General features: G+C 44.6%; 1 protein-coding gene across 2 annotated transcripts; it reads right to left on the reverse strand.

Annotated features, from left to right (window-relative positions):
- Positions 1-559: 559 nt before the first annotated feature.
- LOC131447112 (polyhomeotic-like protein 1) lies at positions 560-19,192 on the reverse strand. 2 transcript variants are annotated; one of them, XM_058618587.1, is made up of 15 exons: positions 18,922-19,192; positions 17,545-17,672; positions 17,230-17,340; positions 17,058-17,132; positions 16,844-16,972; positions 15,836-16,012; positions 15,677-15,758; positions 14,017-14,972; positions 13,238-13,373; positions 12,984-13,150; positions 12,830-12,908; positions 12,642-12,729; positions 5,823-6,024; positions 5,246-5,459; positions 560-2,928 (listed from the first exon to the last, which is right to left on the reverse strand). In XM_058618587.1, the coding sequence occupies exons 1-15, from the start codon at positions 19,157-19,159 to the stop codon at positions 2,777-2,779; spliced, it is 2,934 nt and encodes a 977-aa protein (XP_058474570.1). In that variant the 5' UTR covers positions 19,160-19,192; the 3' UTR covers positions 560-2,776. The 2 variants fall into 2 exon arrangements, with proteins under 2 accessions (XP_058474570.1, XP_058474569.1); XM_058618586.1 differs by having other exon boundaries at positions 5,823-6,042.
- Positions 19,193-20,380: the final 1,188 nt, after the last annotated feature.

Raw genomic sequence — 20,380 nt, forward strand, 5'->3', positions numbered from 1 at the left:
CTCGGATTTTCCCAACTCCGAAACTCAATTAAGTTTAATTAATAGCTCCTTTGTCGCATTTGTTTCACATTAAATCAGTCATAACATGTAGTTTCTGTCCAACATTTAACATTTAACATTTTGTGTTGCTAAAAATACCACATACGGCAACATTAGCATGTATGGTAAGGCTAATACACAACGGCTAGCCCCGAGATTTGTTTGCACCTCCAAAGTTCCGACATAAATGGAACACAGCGTCCTGTCAGACAGTAAACGCTGCAATTTTAAGTCACTCATATGAATAAATTAAGAAAATTCACCATTCTTCATTGTGAATTTACTGCAAACGCTTCTAATCACAACATAGCATGTTAGCATAGCATACTGTCCTACCCTGACAGTGAGGTTGTTTAATTAAAACAGATTTAGGCTGCATATCAGCACAAAACTGGAATAATAAAGGTTTTATAAGTCCAGCTGATCTGGTACACAAATAAAAAAGAATAAAAAGTCACAAGCAAACATTAATTTCGTATGTTTTTCTGTTCTTTTTAAAATAAAAACAGAGACACGAGTGTTAAAACAGCTCCTTGATTATTTATTTGCATGATAGCATTGTTAAATCCAGTCCCCGCCAAAGATTTTGCAGTTTTTCTTCTGATTTTTGCAAGGAAGCACATTTCCATTCATTAAAAAAAGAAATTTGTACAATCGACTGCGTATTTTCTGAGAAAAGTGCTGAAATTCTGTGGAATATATCGCATCACTTTTCTGTTTTCTGTCACAATTTATGCTGATTTAAATCCTCTGTGACGACTGAGAAACACAAACACACACAGCTGCTCTCAAAGATTATTATTATTCCTTCCTTCTTCGAAGAAAAAGAAAAAGTAACAGCAACACAGCCACTGACGATAAAGCCCCCAAAAATATAGCTCTACAGCAGCTAAGACGCTAAATACTGTCGCTGGTTACGACGCTATGAAGGAAGACGGCAAAGTGTCCTTGACCAAGGTCGCTACTGTTGGCGGTAAAAAGGCAACGCATGTCATCGCTCGCAGGTATTAATAACAACTAGAATTATAGTAGCAGAAGTTTAAGCGCTGATATAAAACGAGGAATGATATGAAAAGCAGGTAAAAAAACAGACAATTCTAGTGAGAAAAGGCCACAAGGTTCACACACACACACACTCACTCACTCACACACACACACAATTAAAGTCCTACAGTAAAAACAAAGGCAACAAAAGTGCATTTAAATAGAAGAGCAAATATTTTTTACACTCAATACAGAATAGTTTACGGTTTATTTTTTCCTCATTCACTCATTTGGTCACTCGTTGTTTTTGTCCTTAGGTCCACGTTGTTGTTGTTGTTTTCTTCTTCAAAAAGGAGATAAAAACTTTATTTTTTAATGACGCAAAAACAAAATCAAGCCCTCGTCGTTCCTCGTCACCGGAAAACATGAACATTAAAAGCTGTGAATCTGAAATTAGGCCGCGTTCCATTTTCAATGGGACTTTTTACGTATTAAAAATGAAATACATTTCTATGTTTACGAATGATTTACTGTGAAACAAATACAACAAAAGTGCGATTAAGAGCTTTTTACATAAATAAGTAAGAAAGTCAGAGTTCTGACAACAAATGGAACGTTTGTTTACAAATAAATGCTCCGCCCACTCTCAAAACGGTCGGGAAATTAGCCAAAAAAAACATGATGATGTCACCAACAGCAGCTTTAACAAATTAAATACTGGCTCTTTTTTAAATAAAGTGTCAAACTTAAGAGTTTCTGTGATTTTTCAGCTTCTTAAATGTGAATATTTCCTGTTTTCTTTGCTTCATTTGACAAAGAAATTAACAAAATCATTTATGGACCAAAGAAGTGTTTGATTAATGGAGAAAATAGTCGTCAGAAACTAAATAAAGACAAATGTCTGCTCATGAAAACATGAGTGAAGTTTTCTCACACTATTTCTAAGAGAATCTTTTAGATATGTTGAAGCTTCACAGTCAGATTTATCAAAGAAAAACATCTTGTACTTGATTATTTTTCTTATTTTCTCTGCTTCTTAAATGTGAATATTTTCTGCTTTCTTTGCTCCATAAAACAAAGAAAATCATTCAAACTGAATCATTTTTGGTTTGATCAACACTTTCTGGACCAGATTAACTAACCAGTTACTAGTTAGAGAAAAGAAAAACATGTAGCATGAGTAATTGGACTGGTCTGTGGTCGTTACCCTGTACTCTCACTTTAGCCTGTACGTCAAACTAAACACACAGTTAAAGAACCATGACGCTAAATGCACAACAACTAAAAATAGACCTAACATTAAAGATGTTGAGTGCTTTCATATTAAAATCTTTACTTTTTTAAAGTCGGCCGCTAATTCAAAAAAACACGTTTGTCAACGAAAAAACAAGTAAAAACTGTCAAAAACTCTCCTGTGACCAAAAACAATGTCCTTCTGCTTTTGTAAAAATGTCCACAGACACAAACGCTCGATATAAAACAACAACAACAATCATCGCGCTCATGTTGTGCAGATTGCACTCAATTCTGCAATTTTCTTTAAAAATACATTCAAAAATGTTTGTTTCTGTGTTTTAAATGAGGCCTAAAATCAAACACGTGGATGTAAAGCAACGTTGTCGCAGAAAGTAAAGATTCTGCACGTTCAGAAGCATTTTTAGGAGACGTCTCATGTCGCGTGTGTTCCTGTGCAAAAACAACAAGTTTAAAAAAACCACAGACCGGAGCCTGTGTGTGTGTGTGTGTGTGTGTGTCAGTCTCTCAGCGTGTTGATGTGGGCACAGATCTTGAGGGCGGGGCCTAGCTTGATGTTCATAGTGGACATGAGATGCTCCTCCTTCAGCAGCAGCAGCGCCTGTCCGTCAATCTCCTGCGACAGGAACTGAGACGCCAGATCTTCACAGCCTGTGGGAGGAGTAAGAGGAGTAAGAGGAGGAGCTAAAGGTACTGACACGGTCTGTGCTGACTGAGTGAAAACAAAAAGTGGCTGCGAGTGAGGACTTAAATCACTGTTACAAAGACTTTTCTAACTGGAAACTGAAGTCTGTAAACCACTCACTCTCCCACACCAAAGAGAGAAAATGAGTGATTTTAGCTCACAGGGACACAGGAGCTGCTGGCCCTCTGCTGCCTCGTGTGGTCACTTTGTGTCACTGAGGTTAAACTGAATAAAGGATTTCAAAGCCGAAATCACTAAAATAAGACATTAGAACTTAGTGATGGAGGCAGCAGTGGATCAACAACTCCTGTGTGTGTGTGATGTTAAAACTAGGGATGTCCCGGTCCGATTTTCTTCTTCTTTTCCTTTGGGCTGCTCCCTTCAGGGGTCGCCACAGTGAATCAACCTCCTCCATCTCACCCTGTTCTCTGTATCCCCCTCTCTCACACCAACTAACTTCATGTCCTCTTTCACTACATCCATAAACCTTCTCTTTGGTCTTCCTCTAGACCTCCTGCCTGGCAGTTCCAACCCCAGCATCCTTCTACCAATATACTCACTATCCCTCCTCTGTACATGACCAAACCATCTCATTCTGGCCTCTCTGACCTTATCTCCAAAACATCTAACATGTGCTGTTCCTCTGATTGACTAATTCCTGATCCTATCCATCTTCGTCACTCCCAAAGAGAACCTCAACATCTTCATCTCTGTTACCTCCAGCTCTGCTTCCTGTCTTTTCCTCAGTGCCACTGTCTCTAGACCATACAGCATCGCTGGTCTCACCACTGTCTTGTATATCTTTCCTTTCATTCTGGCTGATACTCATTTATCACACATTACCCCGACACTTTTCTCCACCCATTCCAACCAGCTTGAACATGTTTCTTCACCTCTTTTCCACAATCTCCACTGCTCTGGACTGTTGACCCTAAATACTTCAAATCCTCCACCTTCTTTATCTCCACTCCCTGTAGCCTCATGGTTCCACTTGGGTTCCTCTCATTCACACACATGTTCCGTCTTGCTGCGACTAACCTTCATTCCTCTCCTTTCTAGAGCATATCTCCACCTCTGGAGCTTTTCCTCCACCTGGTCTCTGCAAACATCATAGTCCATGGAGATTCCTGTCTAACCTCATCTGTCAGTCTGTCCATCACCACCGCAAACAAGAAGGGACTCAGAGCCGATAAATCAGATATCGATATACCGATAGATCGGATATCGGTCCGATATCAGCCAAAAAACGAGTATCAGATTATATCGGACTGCTTCTAAAATCTCCAATATAAACGCTCCGATACAACAGTCCATTCCGCTCCAGCTCTTCTATCCAGCAGCTGTTGTGATCACGTGGGCCCTGCGTGTTGGATGCATGTAGATCACATGATCACAACAACAGTGTGTGTGTGTGTGTGTGCTACTGCTATTCCAGAGGTTAAACATTTTTCTTTAACCTCTGAAATCAGAGGCTATGAAGCCGCACAGCGAGCGTGAGCTAGCTGTTAGCACCATGCTAGCTCATCATGAGGCGAGCTGCTAAAACAACATTATTTCAACAGCCTCCGTTTGTTAATTCTACCCCAAAAAGCAGCTATGCCAAGAGCTCTGTGTTTTAAATGTGTCCTGAAGCTCCACACACGGAGCTAAGTACGTCTGCGGGGCCGGACCCCAGGCTCCGGGTTTACCTGCAGGACAATCACTCACCCTGTGTGGGTTGGGCTAATCCAAAACAGTGAAAACAAGGGGGGTGTTCTCTGAAGACACGCTGTTTCCTGTGAAAGACAGATGCTCTGAAAACACCCCCATGAGAACTTGGTACTTTCCTCCTGATGAAATGAACCATAGACTGTATGAAATTAACATGGCAAAAAATCCAATATTCTTATGTTGAATTTATTATGTTAATAATAAATGGGTCAGTTTTTTTGTTTAAGTAATATCACTTGATCAAGTCTATTCTAACATTCCACACTACAAAATAAGTCATTAAAGTGTGTATGATTCGTGCTGATATCAGTATCGGATCAATATCAGTATCGGCCAACACTCAAGGCTGCAATATCGGTATCGTATCAGAAGTGAAAAGGTTGTAGTTAAAATCACTGATTTTCTCTCTGGGCTTTGGTGTGGGAGAGTAAGTGGTTTACACACTTCTGTGTAACAGTGAGATAAAGACATTAAAGATGTCGTCGGCTTAAAGTGACATCATAATTCTGATCAGATTGATGAAAACATTATTAATTCATCACTTATAATAAGTAACGTCAACATGTCACTTACCTTGCAGTGACGAGATAAACTGTGACACTTCCTGCACACTCCACTGGGCGGGGACAGAGAGCAGGCAGCCGGGAGGTGAACCCTCTGGAAGAGGAGGAGGAGGAGGAGGAGGCTGGTGGCAGGAGGCTGAAGAGGCCGGAGACAAGGACATGGGGTCGTCTTCATCGTCCTCTGGACTCGACTCCTCGTCTGAGTGACTGGACTCTGAGCGGCACTGAGAGGACGAGAGAGGACGAGTGAGGACGAGAGAGGACGAGAGAGAGGAAGAGTCATCAAAGGGTCATGACTGAGGAGGAGGAGTCACTGTGGGGGAGGAGAACTTGAACAGAGTCACTGGTTTGTCAAACGTGCACTGCCCATGTTTGACCATAAGGGGGCAGAGTTGTCACTGTGAGTGAAAATCTCCACAAATCAATAAATCATTGAGCATCTGACTCATATGTGACTGTGGTTTAGAGCTGGGGTTCAAAGTCTGGGTCGGGACCCACAGGTGGGACACGGGAGATTTTTTTGGGGTCCCCAAAAAAAGACTTCTCCACACGTGTCCACAGACTACACTTACCAGGTCATGACTCACCTTGACAGGTAGGGGGCGCCCTGCTATCTTAGCGCTGGCTATTTCAGAGCTGGTCCTGCGAGGAACTCTGCGCCGGGCGATTCCTCCCTCCTCGTCTGAGTTAGAGAGCTGACCGTGGCCCTGGTCCCCATCCAGACCCTGGCCGTGACCCTGGCCGTGACCCTGCCGCATGCAGAAGTGCTGCCTGAAGCTGACGTTGTACCTGGGGAACCAATACATACTGTATCGTAGACAAAGAGTGACATATACTGTACTGAAGCCACAAACACACGCACACGCAGACAAACTCAACAATTACTACTGGCCTAATCCTAACCTCAAATGTAGTCATTTACATTGTGGGGACTTGATTTTTGTCCCCACAATGAAGACAAGTCCCCAGAATGTGACTGTGTAAACAGTTATTTTTCTAACTTCGTTCGGTGTTTCACTATGGGATATCGCCTTGTCATGACCAACCAGGGAAGCTCCAATGGCACCACGTCTGTCAGTGACAGACAGGTCGAGCTGTGCTGGGGCACCGCCCCCTTCATACTATGACAGCCGACCCGCCCCTCAAAATCATTCTCACTTTCTTCCCGTGAAGAAACTGTTGTGGAAGCTCCCTCAGCTATTCGGGCTAGCTTGGAATTTGCTAAACTGTTCGCAGATGCGCCGTTAAGGTCCTCGTTGCCGAACGCAGTCCCTGGCTTACGTCTGGATTTGCTGAGTAAGTACTTCGCAAGAAGTTTTCCACTTGATCTTGGTGTAGTGTCCGCGTCAAGGCGAGCTGCTCCACCGACTGCCCTGTATTACCTACCGGGGGTCGGCTAATTATAGATCAGTTACCCAGAGACTAACGCGTTGCGGCGAGTCAGCGTGGATACGGTTGAGATTTGTGTGTTAACTGTGTTTACCGGGAGCGGAGCTAACATGTCGCGGCGAGCTAACTCTACGGTGTCTCGTTAGCTAGGACCTGAAACTCCGGGTGCTAACGCTAATTACGAGCAGGACTTAGCGTCACAGCTAATCTGGCGGGTGTACGGTGTCTTAGCCGACAAGCTACATCAGTCACCGAGAGTAAAGCTAATGCGTTACGGCGAGCTGACTTTACGGTGCTTGGTGATTGACCTCCGTGCGGGACTAAATGTCTCTCTCTTCGCCCTCTGCCATGTCCTCGACCGCAACCCTCACCAAAGGGCCGGTTCCGAAGGTCAAAGAGGCTGCATCCCGCCTGTGTCCCGCGTCATGCGGCTCATCCATCTCAGGCAGGGACCCTCATCCCATTTGTATTACGTGCATGGGTGCTAAACACGCACAGGCGTCTCTGGCTGACCTGCAGTCATGTCCACACTGCGCGAATATGCCAGAGAAAATTTTGGAGAGGAGACCGAGAGTGGCGGTTGCTAATTCTCAGGACCCATGTCTGTCAGGAGAAACCGCTGTGGCTAAAACCCCCCATATACCGCAAGCTACTACGAGCTGGGCGGATATGATGGAGGAGGAATACACGGACATGCCGCCACTCTTTGAGGAGCTCCCTGGTGTAGAGCCAGAGGAGGATGCTGAGGGCTATGCCAACTCAGACATCCTCAACTTCGATGATATGGAGGATGACGAAGACGATGCCACTTTTCCAGTGCCGTCTCGCCCCTCCAGTGCATCTGATGTCGCTCCTCCAGCTGACAGCAGCCTTACGAGGTCTGTAAACGAGCTGCTTCTAAGCTGGGAATACAGTGGCCTGCGGTTCAGGACGCAGGTGGCACTGAGAGGGACCTTTATGATGGTAAGAGACTTCCACCAGCTCAACCACCAGCCAAACAGCTCCTTCCAGCCGTGCCCGCGTGCATGAGGGAAATGAGCCGTTTTTGGTCCTGTCCCTTTAAGAACAAGCTCCCCACCAAGCTCATCACCAACTACTGTTTACAAAATAAACAGTAGTTGGTGATGAGGGGTAATGGATGCTTTTGTATCAGTAATGCATCCACTCTTACTTTCCTCTCTTAGGCAGAGGGTTAAACTCAGGAATAGCAGTGTTCCTTTGTTCTCTTGGATTTGTTTGGAGGGAAGAAAAGGGGGGTCAAAGGGCGGAAGGGGCGGGTTATATAGGGTTAGGGGCGTGGTCCAGGTAGGTGTGGCAGTGACGTGGCAGGTGAGAAGGAGACAGGTGAGGTGGAGACCTGGGATTTTAACAGAGCTTCTACTCCCGGTACTTCCTCATTCTCAAAAAGGCAAGCACAGCCCTTCGCCCCATCCTAGATCTCTCTCCAATTTCTCTGAAGCTGTCATGTTCTGGTGAAAACAGACAACTCCACTGCGGTAGCCTATGTCAACCGTCAGGGAGGCACTCGCTCACAACGGTTACACAAGTTGGCTCGGGAGATGATACTGTGGAGCAGCACCAGGCTCCTATCACTCAGAGCAACACATGTGCCGGGAGTTCTGAACAGAGGGGCGGACTTGATGTCTCGTGGGAATCCTCTGTACGGAGAATGGGCTCAGCACCCGCAGGTTGTGGACCAGATTTGGAAGAGATACGGCCGAGCTGCCGTAGATCTCTTCGCCTCGCGGGAAAACGCCCACTGTCCGCTGTTTTTCTCCCTGTCGGACATCACTGCACCTCTCGGTGTGGATGCTCTAGCTCACCCGTGGCCAAACGTGCTGCTCTACGCATTCCCTCCCCTCAGTCTGGACTTCAGGGTGAGGGAGTAGAATCTGTCTCTCTGGCCGTCCAAACACTGGGCGGCAGAAATAGTTCAGATGTTGGCAGGCGGTCCCAGGCACATGGGGAGATTTACCACCCTCACCCAGACCGCATGGCGCTCTGGGCCTGGCCCGTGAGAGGTTTAATTTGGACGCAGCAGGACTGCCTCCGCAGGTTATAGACACCATTCAGAGTGCAAGGGCTTCCTCCACCCGTGCTTTGTACGGCTGTAAGTGGCGGGTTTTTGAGGAATGGTGTGAGTCTAGACTCACGGTCCCTTTTCAGTGTTCCGTTGTGGACCTGTTGTGCTTTCTGCAGGAGCTGGTGGATAAAGGAAGAGCTTTTTCCACAGTTAAAGTGTACCTTGCTGCCATCTCAGCATGTCACGTGGGTTTTGGTGATAAACCGGTGGGACAGCACACCCTGGTTTGTCGCTTTAGGAAAGGTGCACGTCGAAAGCTCCCAGTTTCTAGGCACCTGGTTCCACTGTGGGACCTTCTGGTGGTGCTAGATGCCTTTGGAGGCCGTGGGGATGAAGTTTGTATCTCTGAAAACGGTTCTGCTTTTGGCTTTGTCTACGGCAAAGCGTGTGAGCGACCTTCAGGCGTTGTCTATCCGCCCTTCCTGTCTACAGTTCGGTCCGGGACTCTCCAAAGTTTGTTTACGGCCCAATACAGCTTTTGTGCCTAAGGTGGTGGAGTCGGCTTACAGGTGTCCCACAGTAGAGTTGCTGGCTTTTCACCCGCCTCCATTCTCCTCGACAGAGGAGCAGAGGCTTAACACTTTGTGTGCAGTGAGAGCTCTGCAGACCTACGTGAGTAGGACGGCAGATTTCAGGCAGGCTGACCAGCTGTTTGTTTCCTGGTCCACTACCCATAAGGGCAAGCCATTGTCCCGCCAGAAGCTGTCTCACTGGATTGTGGAGGCTATTTCTGTGGTGTACAGTTGCAAAGGTTTGCTGCTGCCCCAGGGTTTGCATGCTCATTCCACCAGGAGTATGGCCACTTCCTGGGCTCTGTTTAGAGGGGTGTCTGTTCAGGACATTTGTGCTGTGGCAAGCTGGGCTACGCCTCACACTTTTGTCAAGTTTTACAGGCTAGATGTCTCTGGTCCTTCTTTGGCTCAAGTGGTGCTAGGTGCCGGGGCTCCGGGGTTGGAGTGACGTTGTCACTCAACCTTTTGTGGTAGTTTGGCTTCGGGAGTCATATGCAATCCGGGAGTGGTCTATATCTCCCATAGTGAAACACTGAACGAAGTTAGAAAAAGAACAAAGGGTTACTCAACGTAACCCCGGTTCTTTGATAACAGAGTGAGGTGTTTCACCACACGCCCCTTCTTGCATGAGGCACGGAAAGAAACCGGTCTTGAATGATTTTGAGGGGCGGGTCGGCTGGGATAGTATGAAGAGGGCAGTGCCCCAGCACAGCTCGACCTGTCTTTTCTGACAGACGTGGTGCCATTGGAGCTTCCCTGGTTGGTCATGCCAAGGCGATATCCCATAGTGAAACACCTCACTCTGTTATCAAAGAACTGGGGTTACGTTGAGTAACCCTTCGTTTTAGGTCCCCACAACATTGCTAATACCCGCACACACACACAACACTCAAACACACACACGCACGCACGATGCTCAAACACAGGTTAAGAGTCGTTGGCAGAAACTGAATAAACTAACCATGAGTGTATTTATTGATGTATTTATTGATTGATGTATTTATTGATTGATTTCTACACGTGTGCCTGTGAAGGTTCTCTGTCGTCCAGGGGCCCGTTTCAGAAAGCAGGTTTAGTGAAAACTCTGAGTTATTTAACCCTGAGATGAGGGATCTCTGGTTTTTCGGTTTCACAAAGCCAGTTCAGCTTAACTCTGAGTCAGTTACCCCGGCAACATACTCCGTGAACCTAACCTGCTCGCTGGCAGGTTTTCTTCAACAAACCCTGAGTTTCTCTGTGTCTCCTCCTCCTGCTGAGCCTGAAGCAGTCTGACACTCGTCTCATGTCCTCATTCATACAGTCGATATCATATCAGAGCATTCACTTGCCAAATTAATAAAATGTACGTCTTTCAAAACATTGAAATCCCAATCACATGTTACTTCCAGTGTGCGAACTATACCGCAGATTCGGGGGGCTCACGTATATGGGGGGGGGGGTTTGCGGGACGGACGCTTGCGCGTGGCTCAAAACGAGGACTTGAGGTGTACTCGCCTCGGCACGGCACAACGCGGTTTAGGGACATACTCAACTTAACACATCGATTATTACAAGTCAGCTCATATCACCACATATCGAATTCAACCTCCAAACACACATCAAATCTTAATCAAATCAATCAAAAAACAATATTTTGCCAATATTTTAGAGACGCCCCCAAAATCTCACAAATCATGTTTCCAGGGGAGCTCATGTGTCATTAAGGCCTACGCGGAGCTGATCCAGTTCTTGGATGATAAGAGTTTGTCGCTGGTGATGCGAGAGGCAGCCGATGACGGGAGAGAAGCATGCAAGTTACAGGAAAAGGTTACCAGACCTTACTCATTAAAAATGGGATCCATCATGAAACATCAGCACCTGACTCCCTACACCAAAATGGAACTGCTGAGTGCAATTGGGTAAGAAAGCAGTGGGGGGGGGGGGTAGATGGGTGTATGCTATTAAAACTAATGTTGACAGATCTGATAAATACAAAGCCTGTTACGTTGCTAAGGGATACAGTCAAGAGATTGGTGTAGATTATGAGGAGACATTTTCTCCTACAGCTCACATGACCAGTGTCAGAATGTTGATGCAGAAAGCAGCACAGGAAACTTTGACCTTGCACCAAATGGATGTAAAGACAGCCTACTTAAATGCACCCATAGACTGTGAGATTTACATGGAACAGCCAGAGGCCTACAAGATAAAATCTCACACAAAAGAAGAGTTGGTGTACAAGTTAGAGAAGTCACTGTATGGGTTAAAACAATCGGGCAGAAAGTGGAACAAGCTGTTACATGAGTACCTGACCCAAAATAAGTTTCGCGAAAATCAGGCTGACCAGGCTGGCAGGTCATGAGCATGGAGGAGTAACATGGAGAAGAGCGTCTCTTACCTTTCCCTTCGCTGTTTGACCTTGCTCTGCAGTACGTTTGAACATGGACACTTTTATATTTCTAGGTCCATAAGTAAACTATGTTTTCTCAGTTTGATCCATATTCTCATCTTCAGTTTGTGTCTCGTCAGGTTACAGCTGAATAAATATCAAATCAAATGCAACATAATGCTAGGACTGCAGCATTTTATGATCCATTAATGAAATTAAAGGCTGTTAAATGATGAATGAGTGGATTACACTGTATGAAATGTAATAGTGTTCATTTAAGGACTCCTCTTCACATAAATGTCATGGTCGTTGACATGTGTTAATATCTCTGCTCAACTGGATTAAAATGGAGGCTGTGCTCTTTGTTTACCCGTTGCCATGGTGAATCATAGTATCAGAGCTCCATTGATGATGACTTTTTTCATTCCCAACACACACGCTTAACTCAGAGTGAACATACTCAGAGTTGATTGAACTAATGCTGATCAGCTGTTCTGAAACCCAAAACCCAGAGTTTGACAGCTCAGAGTGAACCTAGAGTTAAGGTTTTAACTCAGAGTTTGTTGAACCTGCTTTCTGAAACAGGCCCCTGGTGGAATAGCTGAGACGTTGAGATGTCTTCAGAATTCAACCATCACCTCGTCCCATCATCAAATCTCTGACTCACTTTTTAAAACTCTTTGAACCAGTACAAGATTATTTAAGTTCATTTTTGTCATTTTTTTATATCTTCTACATTATTTGACTGTTCTTCAGTTCTTTAAAGTCGTATGAGTCTATATTTTATTTATCTTTGTTTCAGCTGCTGTTGTTTTCGAAGTGCTTTATAAATAAAGTTGAACAATGTAGCAACTCAGTTTTCAAGTGTATAGTGAGGTTTCAGTTCTGAGATTACACACAGATTAAACCATAGGAATGTTTTTTGGATTTTCAGAAAAGGTTTTAGGTTTTAATTTAGGCTCCGCCTCCTTCACAGAGACATGCTGGAGTCCCTCGTGTCTCCGTCCAATGATGATGATGTTTGTGTTGTACTGAGTGACGGTTCTTTTCTTACCTCTTAGCACAGGACATGGAGCAGAACCTCTTGGTTCCTCTGAACTGAGCAGCAGGAGCAAAGTTTTTACAGTACTCACACTTCAGCACTGAGGAGACGGAGACACACACACACACACACACTGTCAGAAACCATGTGACTCACATGTGAACACACAGCTGTGTGTGTGTGTGTGTGTAAACGGTTACCTGTTGCCGTGGTGACCGTCTCTGTCTGGCTGTCGTTAGTCAAATCCTCGCCGCTCGAGTCTTTGACTGAACCACAAACCTGAGACCAGAAATAAAAAAAGATTCTCAGCGAAGAATTTGTTTGAACGACGTTTTTACGACGTCATTTACTCACCGGAAAAGGCTCCGCCCCTTCCTGTATGACAAACCCCTCGATGAGGTGAGTGAGCACGTGAGGCTTCACCACGGCCTGAGGGGGAGGAGCTCTGTCTGTCTGACCGCCGCCCCCGCGCGACACAGAGAGGACTGGGGAGGGAGGAGCCAGAGGCGGAGCAACAGAGCCTGACGAAGAGGAGGAGAGTGTATGTTCATGAACACGACTTTATCAACTTCAGAGAGTCTCTGTTTACAGGTGTTTGTTGTCGTTACCTGCTTTGACGGGATTGGTCGGGAGCACGGAGGCGTGGTCTCTGACGGGCTGGATCCGCGGAGGGGAGGGGCCATCTTCATCGTTGGCCGAGTTAGAATCCGATTTTCTTTTTAACGAACCGCTGACGTGTTTCACCTGAAGAGATTACGAGGAGAAAAATCTTAAAATAATCTGTAAAAACCCGTCTCTCTGGGATTTCACGATGTTGCGATTGCAACAATTAACGCAAACTAAACCATTGGTTTAATTACATTAAAACACATTCTCTGAATTTCCAGCTTCTTAAATGTGAATGTTTTTGTAAATATTCTATAGTTTCATTTTAACTCACATTTTTGGAAATTAATCGCAAAAAATGTCGTTAAAACATCGCAACATGTATCTCCGAAATTATCAGGCCTTTTTTTGATCGTAAAAAAATCAGAAAAACAGTGCGTGTGATGTCTATCTCATGCTACAGATTTACGTATATGTGTCACTGGAAAAAAAATTAGTCACCAACAAACATCGCAGACAGAAAGCCCCACCTCTTTGTGGAGTTCTGGCTCCTGATTGGATAAAAGTGCTTTGATATAAGATTTACTGCCAGAGCGTCATGTGACACAATTTATATTCGCAACTTATACTTGGAAATATTTGTTTTTAATAATGTTGAATGTTTGAGTAAATGTAATAGTTACATTTTTTTCATGAGTTAGTTATATTAGTTACATTAACAGGAACTTCACCACCAAACTAAACTAACTTAGTGAAAGTAACTGAATGTTGATCAGCTGACCTGCGGCGTCTGACTTCCCGTCGAATCTCTGTTTGCGGTGACTCCGCCCACCGCTCCTCTCTGCTCTTCTGTCGTCAATGCGAGGGAGAGGGAGGAGCGAGACAGCGAGGAAGATACAGCACCGGGCTGGGCGGAGGCGGAGCCTGAAGCTAGCGTGCCATTCTGACCCTGTGCTGCGCTCTGATTGGCCTGAGGATGAACCTGAGAGACCTGAGCCAGCTGCGGCACCTCCTGCGGCGACTGCAGCGCTTTGAGCCCGACGCCTCCTCGGCCCATGACTCCGCCCTCCCTGGAGGCGATGGATGCCACCATGGTGAGGAGGCTGGACGAGCTGCTGAGGGCGGCGGCTCCGTCCTGGCTGCAGCTTCCCCGTGCCAGCGCCAGCGCCTGGGCGTTCCCCAGCGTGCTCTGCCTCGCGCCCACGATCTGGACGGGGATGTGCGGCGCCTGCGGGGTCTGGGCGGAGCCAGCGGACGGTGGCGGCGCAGGGAGGATGGGCGGAGGGTTCCGTGACGGCAGCTGCAGCGGGAGACGCAGCCCCTGCAGAGTTTTGGGCTGGATGGGAATCGGACCGCCGCCTGGTTTGTCGGCGGCGCCGAGCGAGGTTTTCTGCAGCGGCTGAACCACCAGCGTCTGAGCGCCCACCGCCGGCTTGATGGTCGCCGTGCCGACCGGGTAACCGTGAGGCTGAGACGCGGCACTGGACGTGAGGACCAGGGTGTGCGCCGCCGTGGGGGCGGAGCCTCCCGTGGCGAGGGTGCGAGTTCCGTGAAGCAGGAGCTGAGAGAGAGGGATGGAGGAGGAGGAGGAGGAGGAGGAGGAGAAGGAGGAGGCGTGAGCTTTCAGGTTCGTGGGCTGAGGATACGTGGGGATTTTGATGTGCGGGGGCTGCGGCGGGGGCGGTTTACTGTGCGACTGTGTGTTTGACTGGTGGGAGGGCGGAGTCAGAGAGTAGGCTGAAAAAAAGACAAGAGTGGAATATGAATAATAATTTAAATGTAACACATTCACTCACATTAAAGCTTATGTATGTAAGTCTGAAAACATCAGGATACACAAAATTAAACTGACACATCCCGCCCCCTTTGGCCAAAGATCCGCCCCCAGAACACAGGGAGTCATGTTTTTTAATACAATTTGATACATTTGATTGTAACAATTAACACGTTTTTTTGTGTTTTTGAGAGATTTTTGTAACTTTTAAAATAATTGAAATGTTATGAACATATTTTTTGATGAGTTTATATAATAATAATAATAACATCCCACAGGTGACCAAAGTACTATACAAAATAAAAGCATTAACAGTATAAAAAACTAATTCATGAAACATAAACCAATCGAAGCAAGAAAATAACTTTAAAACATTAAAAACACACAAGAATAAAAAGTGAACCAACAGAATTGAAAAGAATGAAACTGTCTAAGTTTTAAAAAACTTTTTAAATAAATGTTTTTATAACATTTTATACGAATGAGTATTGTTGCTTCTTATGTTTTTAAACACGTTTTTGTTTGTATTCTGTTATCAAACGTGTTTTTTTCTTATATTGATGCAAAAATCTTTGTAAATTATTTAATGTGAAACAAATGTATTTTGTGTTTTTGTGTGAACACACAAGGAAGATGAGGAAGAAGAAGAATCAGCTGACGTAGTTACCTGAGTCACTCCTGTCTGGAGCTTCAGTCTTTACTCCCACCCCTTTCAGACAGGCCACTCCCCTCATCGCTAAATTCTGCACCTGCAGAGAAAAAAAACGACGAGTCAGAGCTTCACTCAGCACATTGTTCACACGTCCACAAAAACACACACACACACCTGCTCGTTGTCTGAGTGACAGCTGATGGAGGAGGAAGTGGGCGGAGTCACCTCTGGCTGCTGTTGCTGAGCCTGTGGCTGCTGCTGCTGCGTGATGGTCGCCACGGCAGTGGTCGCCGTGTTACCGGGCATGAAGATGAGCTGAGAGGAGATGGGAGCGCGGAGCGAGCGGTTCACCTGCAGAGTGACAGAGACGTCTGTGTTACAGCGCCACACACAGGCCTGGCATACACACTACACTGTGTTACAGCGCCACACACAGGCCTGGCATACACACTACACTGTGTTACAGCGCCACACACAGGCCTGGCATACACACTACACTGTGTTACAGCGCCACACACAGGCCTGGCATACACACTACACTGTGTTACAGCGCTACACACAGGCCTGGCATACACACTACACTGTGTTACAGCGCCACACACAGGCCTGGCATACACACTACACTGTGTTACAGCGCCACACACAGGCCTGGCATACACACTACACTGTGTTACAGCGCCACACACAGGCCTGGCATACACACTACACTGTGTTACAGCGCCACACACAGGCCTGGCATACACACTACACTGTTACAGCGCCACACACAGGCCTGGCATACACACTACACTGTGTTACAGCGCCACACACAGGCCTGGCATACACACTACACTGTGTTTACAGGACACAGAGAAAAAGATGTTTCTGTGTGGACCTGGACCTGAACATGAACATGAACATGAACATGAACATGAACATGAAGCTGAACCTGGACCTGAACCTGAACCTGAACCTGAACCTGAACCTGAACATGGACCTGGACCTGGACCTGGACATGAACATGAACATGAACATGAACATGAACATGAACATGGACCTGAACCTAAACCTAAACCTAAACCTGAACGTGGACCTGGACCTGGACCTGGACATGGACATAAACCTAAACCTAAACCTGAACCTGAACCTGAGCAGACTCTGATGTCGGCAGGTGTGAGTTCACAGGTGGGAAACATCCCTCACCCTCAGGTACATCTGTCCCTGTCCTGCTGCCGTCCCACTCAGAAGCACCGACTGGCTGATGGTGGATGTCGCCGAGGCGACCGTTGGACGACTGCTGGGGGCGGAGCCTGATCCTGCGGTTACACTCGTCTGAATATAAAAAAATATGGATTATTGATGTCAGTGTTTACTGAACGAGCAAATGGACAAATGAACTGAGGACAGACGGACGTACAGACGCCGTGCTGGTCGTCTGAGACGAACTGCTGCTGCTGGACGGACTGGACTGACGACTGGCTGCCAGCGTCGCCTGAGAGGAGGAGGAGGAGGAAACAGGAAGGACGGACAGATAGAAGGTAAGAGATTAGGAGATTAGGACAGGAGAGAGATTCTCTGTGAAAGTTCACCTGTTGAACAGCAGCCAGATTCTGCAGCTGAGCGTTGTTTATCTGCTGCTGCAGCATCAGCTGCTGGAAGTACTGAGCGGCGTTAGGCTGACGCTGCAGCGCCTGCAGAGCCTGAGAGAGCAGGAGCAGGAGGAGAGAGTAGAGGAGAGGAGAGGAGAGGAGAGAGAGAGAGAGAAGAGAAGAGAAGTTACTAAGTAACTTTGTTTACAGCTGTTCAAAACCACAAAACATCACCCGTTTACTGATGAAAATATGAAAATAAAATGCAACTAATCATTTCTGCATTATTTAAAATACACACACACACACACGTACCTGCACCGCCTGTCTTTCATACAGAGACATGGAGTTCATGGGTGAGGGGCGGGACGTGCTCCCAGACGCTGTGCTCCCATTGGTGGAGGCTGTCTGCTGGTTCTGTTCTCCATCTGTCTCCATGACTGCTGAGGAGGAGGGCAGGAGGAGGAGGAGGAGGAGGAGGAGAGGAGGAAGTGCGAGTGAAACACTGATGAAAAATGATCACACATCAAAGTTACCAAGAACAATAATTAACAAGACAATCAGAGCTGCAGACTTCACTCTATTTACACAAGCCTCTGTCGGCCTCTGCTGGTCATGTTGGTAAGTGCAGAACACAAACAAACACAAACCAACACACACACACACAGCCACTGAAAACAATGGGATGAGCAGATTTAATCATCAGTATTGATATTTGATATCGACCTAAAGGAGAGGATCAGGTTTCAGAGAAAAAAACCTTCATTTTAAAACAATTTAAAGACAATTTTAAGAAACACAAATAAAAAATGTTATACTTGATGGTTAAAGATTTTTCTATGGCTGATAAAATATAATACATATACACATATATATATATATATATGTATATATACACATATATACATATATATGTATATATACACATATATGTATATATACACATATATATGTATATATACATATATATATATATATATATACACATACATACATATATGTATAATATAACAAATAATAGAACAACAAAGAAATTCAGGAACCACAAACACTGATGATCCGTTTCCCCACTGTCTACACTGCAGTGAAATTATTTACAGTATTTATAATAAAATAATAATAAAACTAAATTAAATACATGAAACTTGTCATTAAAAAATAAAAAAATGTCAACTTGTGGATGAAAAAATACAACTTTAGTGATTTAGCACTCGGCAGAGAAGAAGAAAAAAAAACTTTCATTAAGAAATGGAAAATAATAATAAAACGGTCTATCTCTATATATGTTTAGTTATAATTGTGTTGTAAATTAAAAATCACACAAATGTGTTGTTTACACTGAAGAACGATATATCGGTAATCAATTAGTGATATCGGTGTTTGAGGTTGTGATATCGGTCGTCGATAATCGATTAAAACTTATTTTTAATGGATTATCGATTTGTTAACACTGTATTTATATTTAATATTTTGAATTATAAAGTGTTTTTATCACATTAGCCTCAAACAAAAACTGTAACTTGTGCAGAGATTGTGTTTTTACTCCTCGTGAATCTTTATTTAAACACATTTATTCATTAATGTTAGAACACATGTATATACGCTGAGCCTGTCTGTCTGTCACAGATGCTAACGTTAGCTCCCTCCCTCCTCCTCTCCTCCATGTTCCTCCGCTAGCCTCCCGCTGCTAACCTCCTCCTCCTCCTCCGCCGCCGCCGCCTCCTGCTCCTCGGTACCGGGGTTCTGGCTCGGCTCTCCCCGCGGTGGCTGCTCCAGCTCCGGGCTGCCGCGTGGACGAAGCCTCGCAGCACGTGTTTATTGTGTTAATTTCTCCTCTTCTCCTTATTCTCCTTCTTCTCCTCCTCTGCAGCAGCAGCAGCAGTGTTGTTGATGATGATGATGATGGTGATGCGTTCACGGACTCCAGCATAAATCTGCAGCTGGAGGGAAACGCCTCCTCCTCTAGTTTTTTCTGCTTCTGTCGTTTCCGGCGCAATGTGATGGCGTAGGCAAAGGTGGGGGGGGGGGGTTAATGGGGGAGGGGCAGTTGGAAAGGGTGGGGGGCCACTTTATATTCTCACTGGTTCATTTGATCCTGGACTGAGCTGGTAGCAAAACAAACACACCTTCTCCTTAACTAATTAGAATTCTATTCTACATTTTTGATTTTGATCCTACATTTCCCACAATGCAATTGGATTAAAACTTTAAGATAAAAACAGATTGTTGCGTAAAAAAAAAACAACAACTTTGTCCTGATTAAAAAAACATTCATTTATTTTGATATTAGTAAGAATTAATTAACATAAATAACATAATTATTACCAGTGACCAAACTGAATCTTTGAAACACTGCTATATGATTCATCATCAATTATTAAAGTAACAAAAATAGATTCAAATTGTTGTTAAATTAACTATTATTTATTGCTGAACAGAATTATTCAATTCAACATTTTTGTCTTTTTCAAATTGAATTCCATGTTGTTTTTTGTTTGATTGATTTTTTGTTTCTTTGACTCAAACATTACCAACATGGCAGCATCATAATTAGCTTGAAAAAAAACTACATTTCTACCAAAATATTGAAACAAATCTCCTGCGCCTCAACATTTATGAACATAAATGAATGAGAGTAAAATGAAATAAATCATCGGTGTTGCTCAGTAAAACTTTTGTGTCTCTTTCTCGTGATGAACACATGCAACACATATTTAAAACTTTGAAAATACACATTTACATATAAATACTCTATAATTATGCAGTTGTTAGAGCTGAGTTTTTTTATCTGGGTTCATTTATTCTCCTAAAATCCAGATTTTTATGTTTTTGGTTGTTTTTTTTACCAAACTGCAAAATTTTCTAAATTCATGCATTATTTTTCTTGAATAACCAAATTATTCATTCCTGTTGAATAATTTGTCAAGTTTCCCTCTGACATATGAGAACAATGACATCAAGAGAATTTCAGAATTTTAACTTTTATCTCAGAATTTTGACTTGTTCACAAAATTTATCAGAATTTTTACTTTTCACATATTTCTCAGAATTTTGACTGATAACAGAAATTTGACTTTTTTCACATAGTTTCTCAGAATTTTGACTTTTTCCACAAAATTTCTCAGAATTTTGACTTTTCTTACAAAAGAAC

This window comes from Solea solea, chromosome 20 (assembly GCF_958295425.1).
Source record: "Solea solea chromosome 20, fSolSol10.1, whole genome shotgun sequence".
Taxonomy (NCBI): domain Eukaryota; kingdom Metazoa; phylum Chordata; class Actinopteri; order Pleuronectiformes; family Soleidae; genus Solea; species Solea solea.

Excerpts from the sequence above, each read along its gene's own strand:
- LOC131447112 (XM_058618586.1), bottom strand. The coding sequence starts at position 19,159 with ATGCTGGAGTCCGTGAACGCATCACCATCATCATCATCATCAACAACA. Across the intron at positions 15,759-15,835 it reads GTCACTCAGACAACGAGCAG|GTGCAGAATTTAGCGATGAG; the intron begins GTGTGTGTGTGT and ends TTTTCTCTGCAG. Across the intron at positions 6,043-12,641 it reads TCCATGTCCTGTGCTAAGAG|TATGTATTGGTTCCCCAGGT; the intron begins GTAAGAAAAGAA and ends TCTACGATACAG.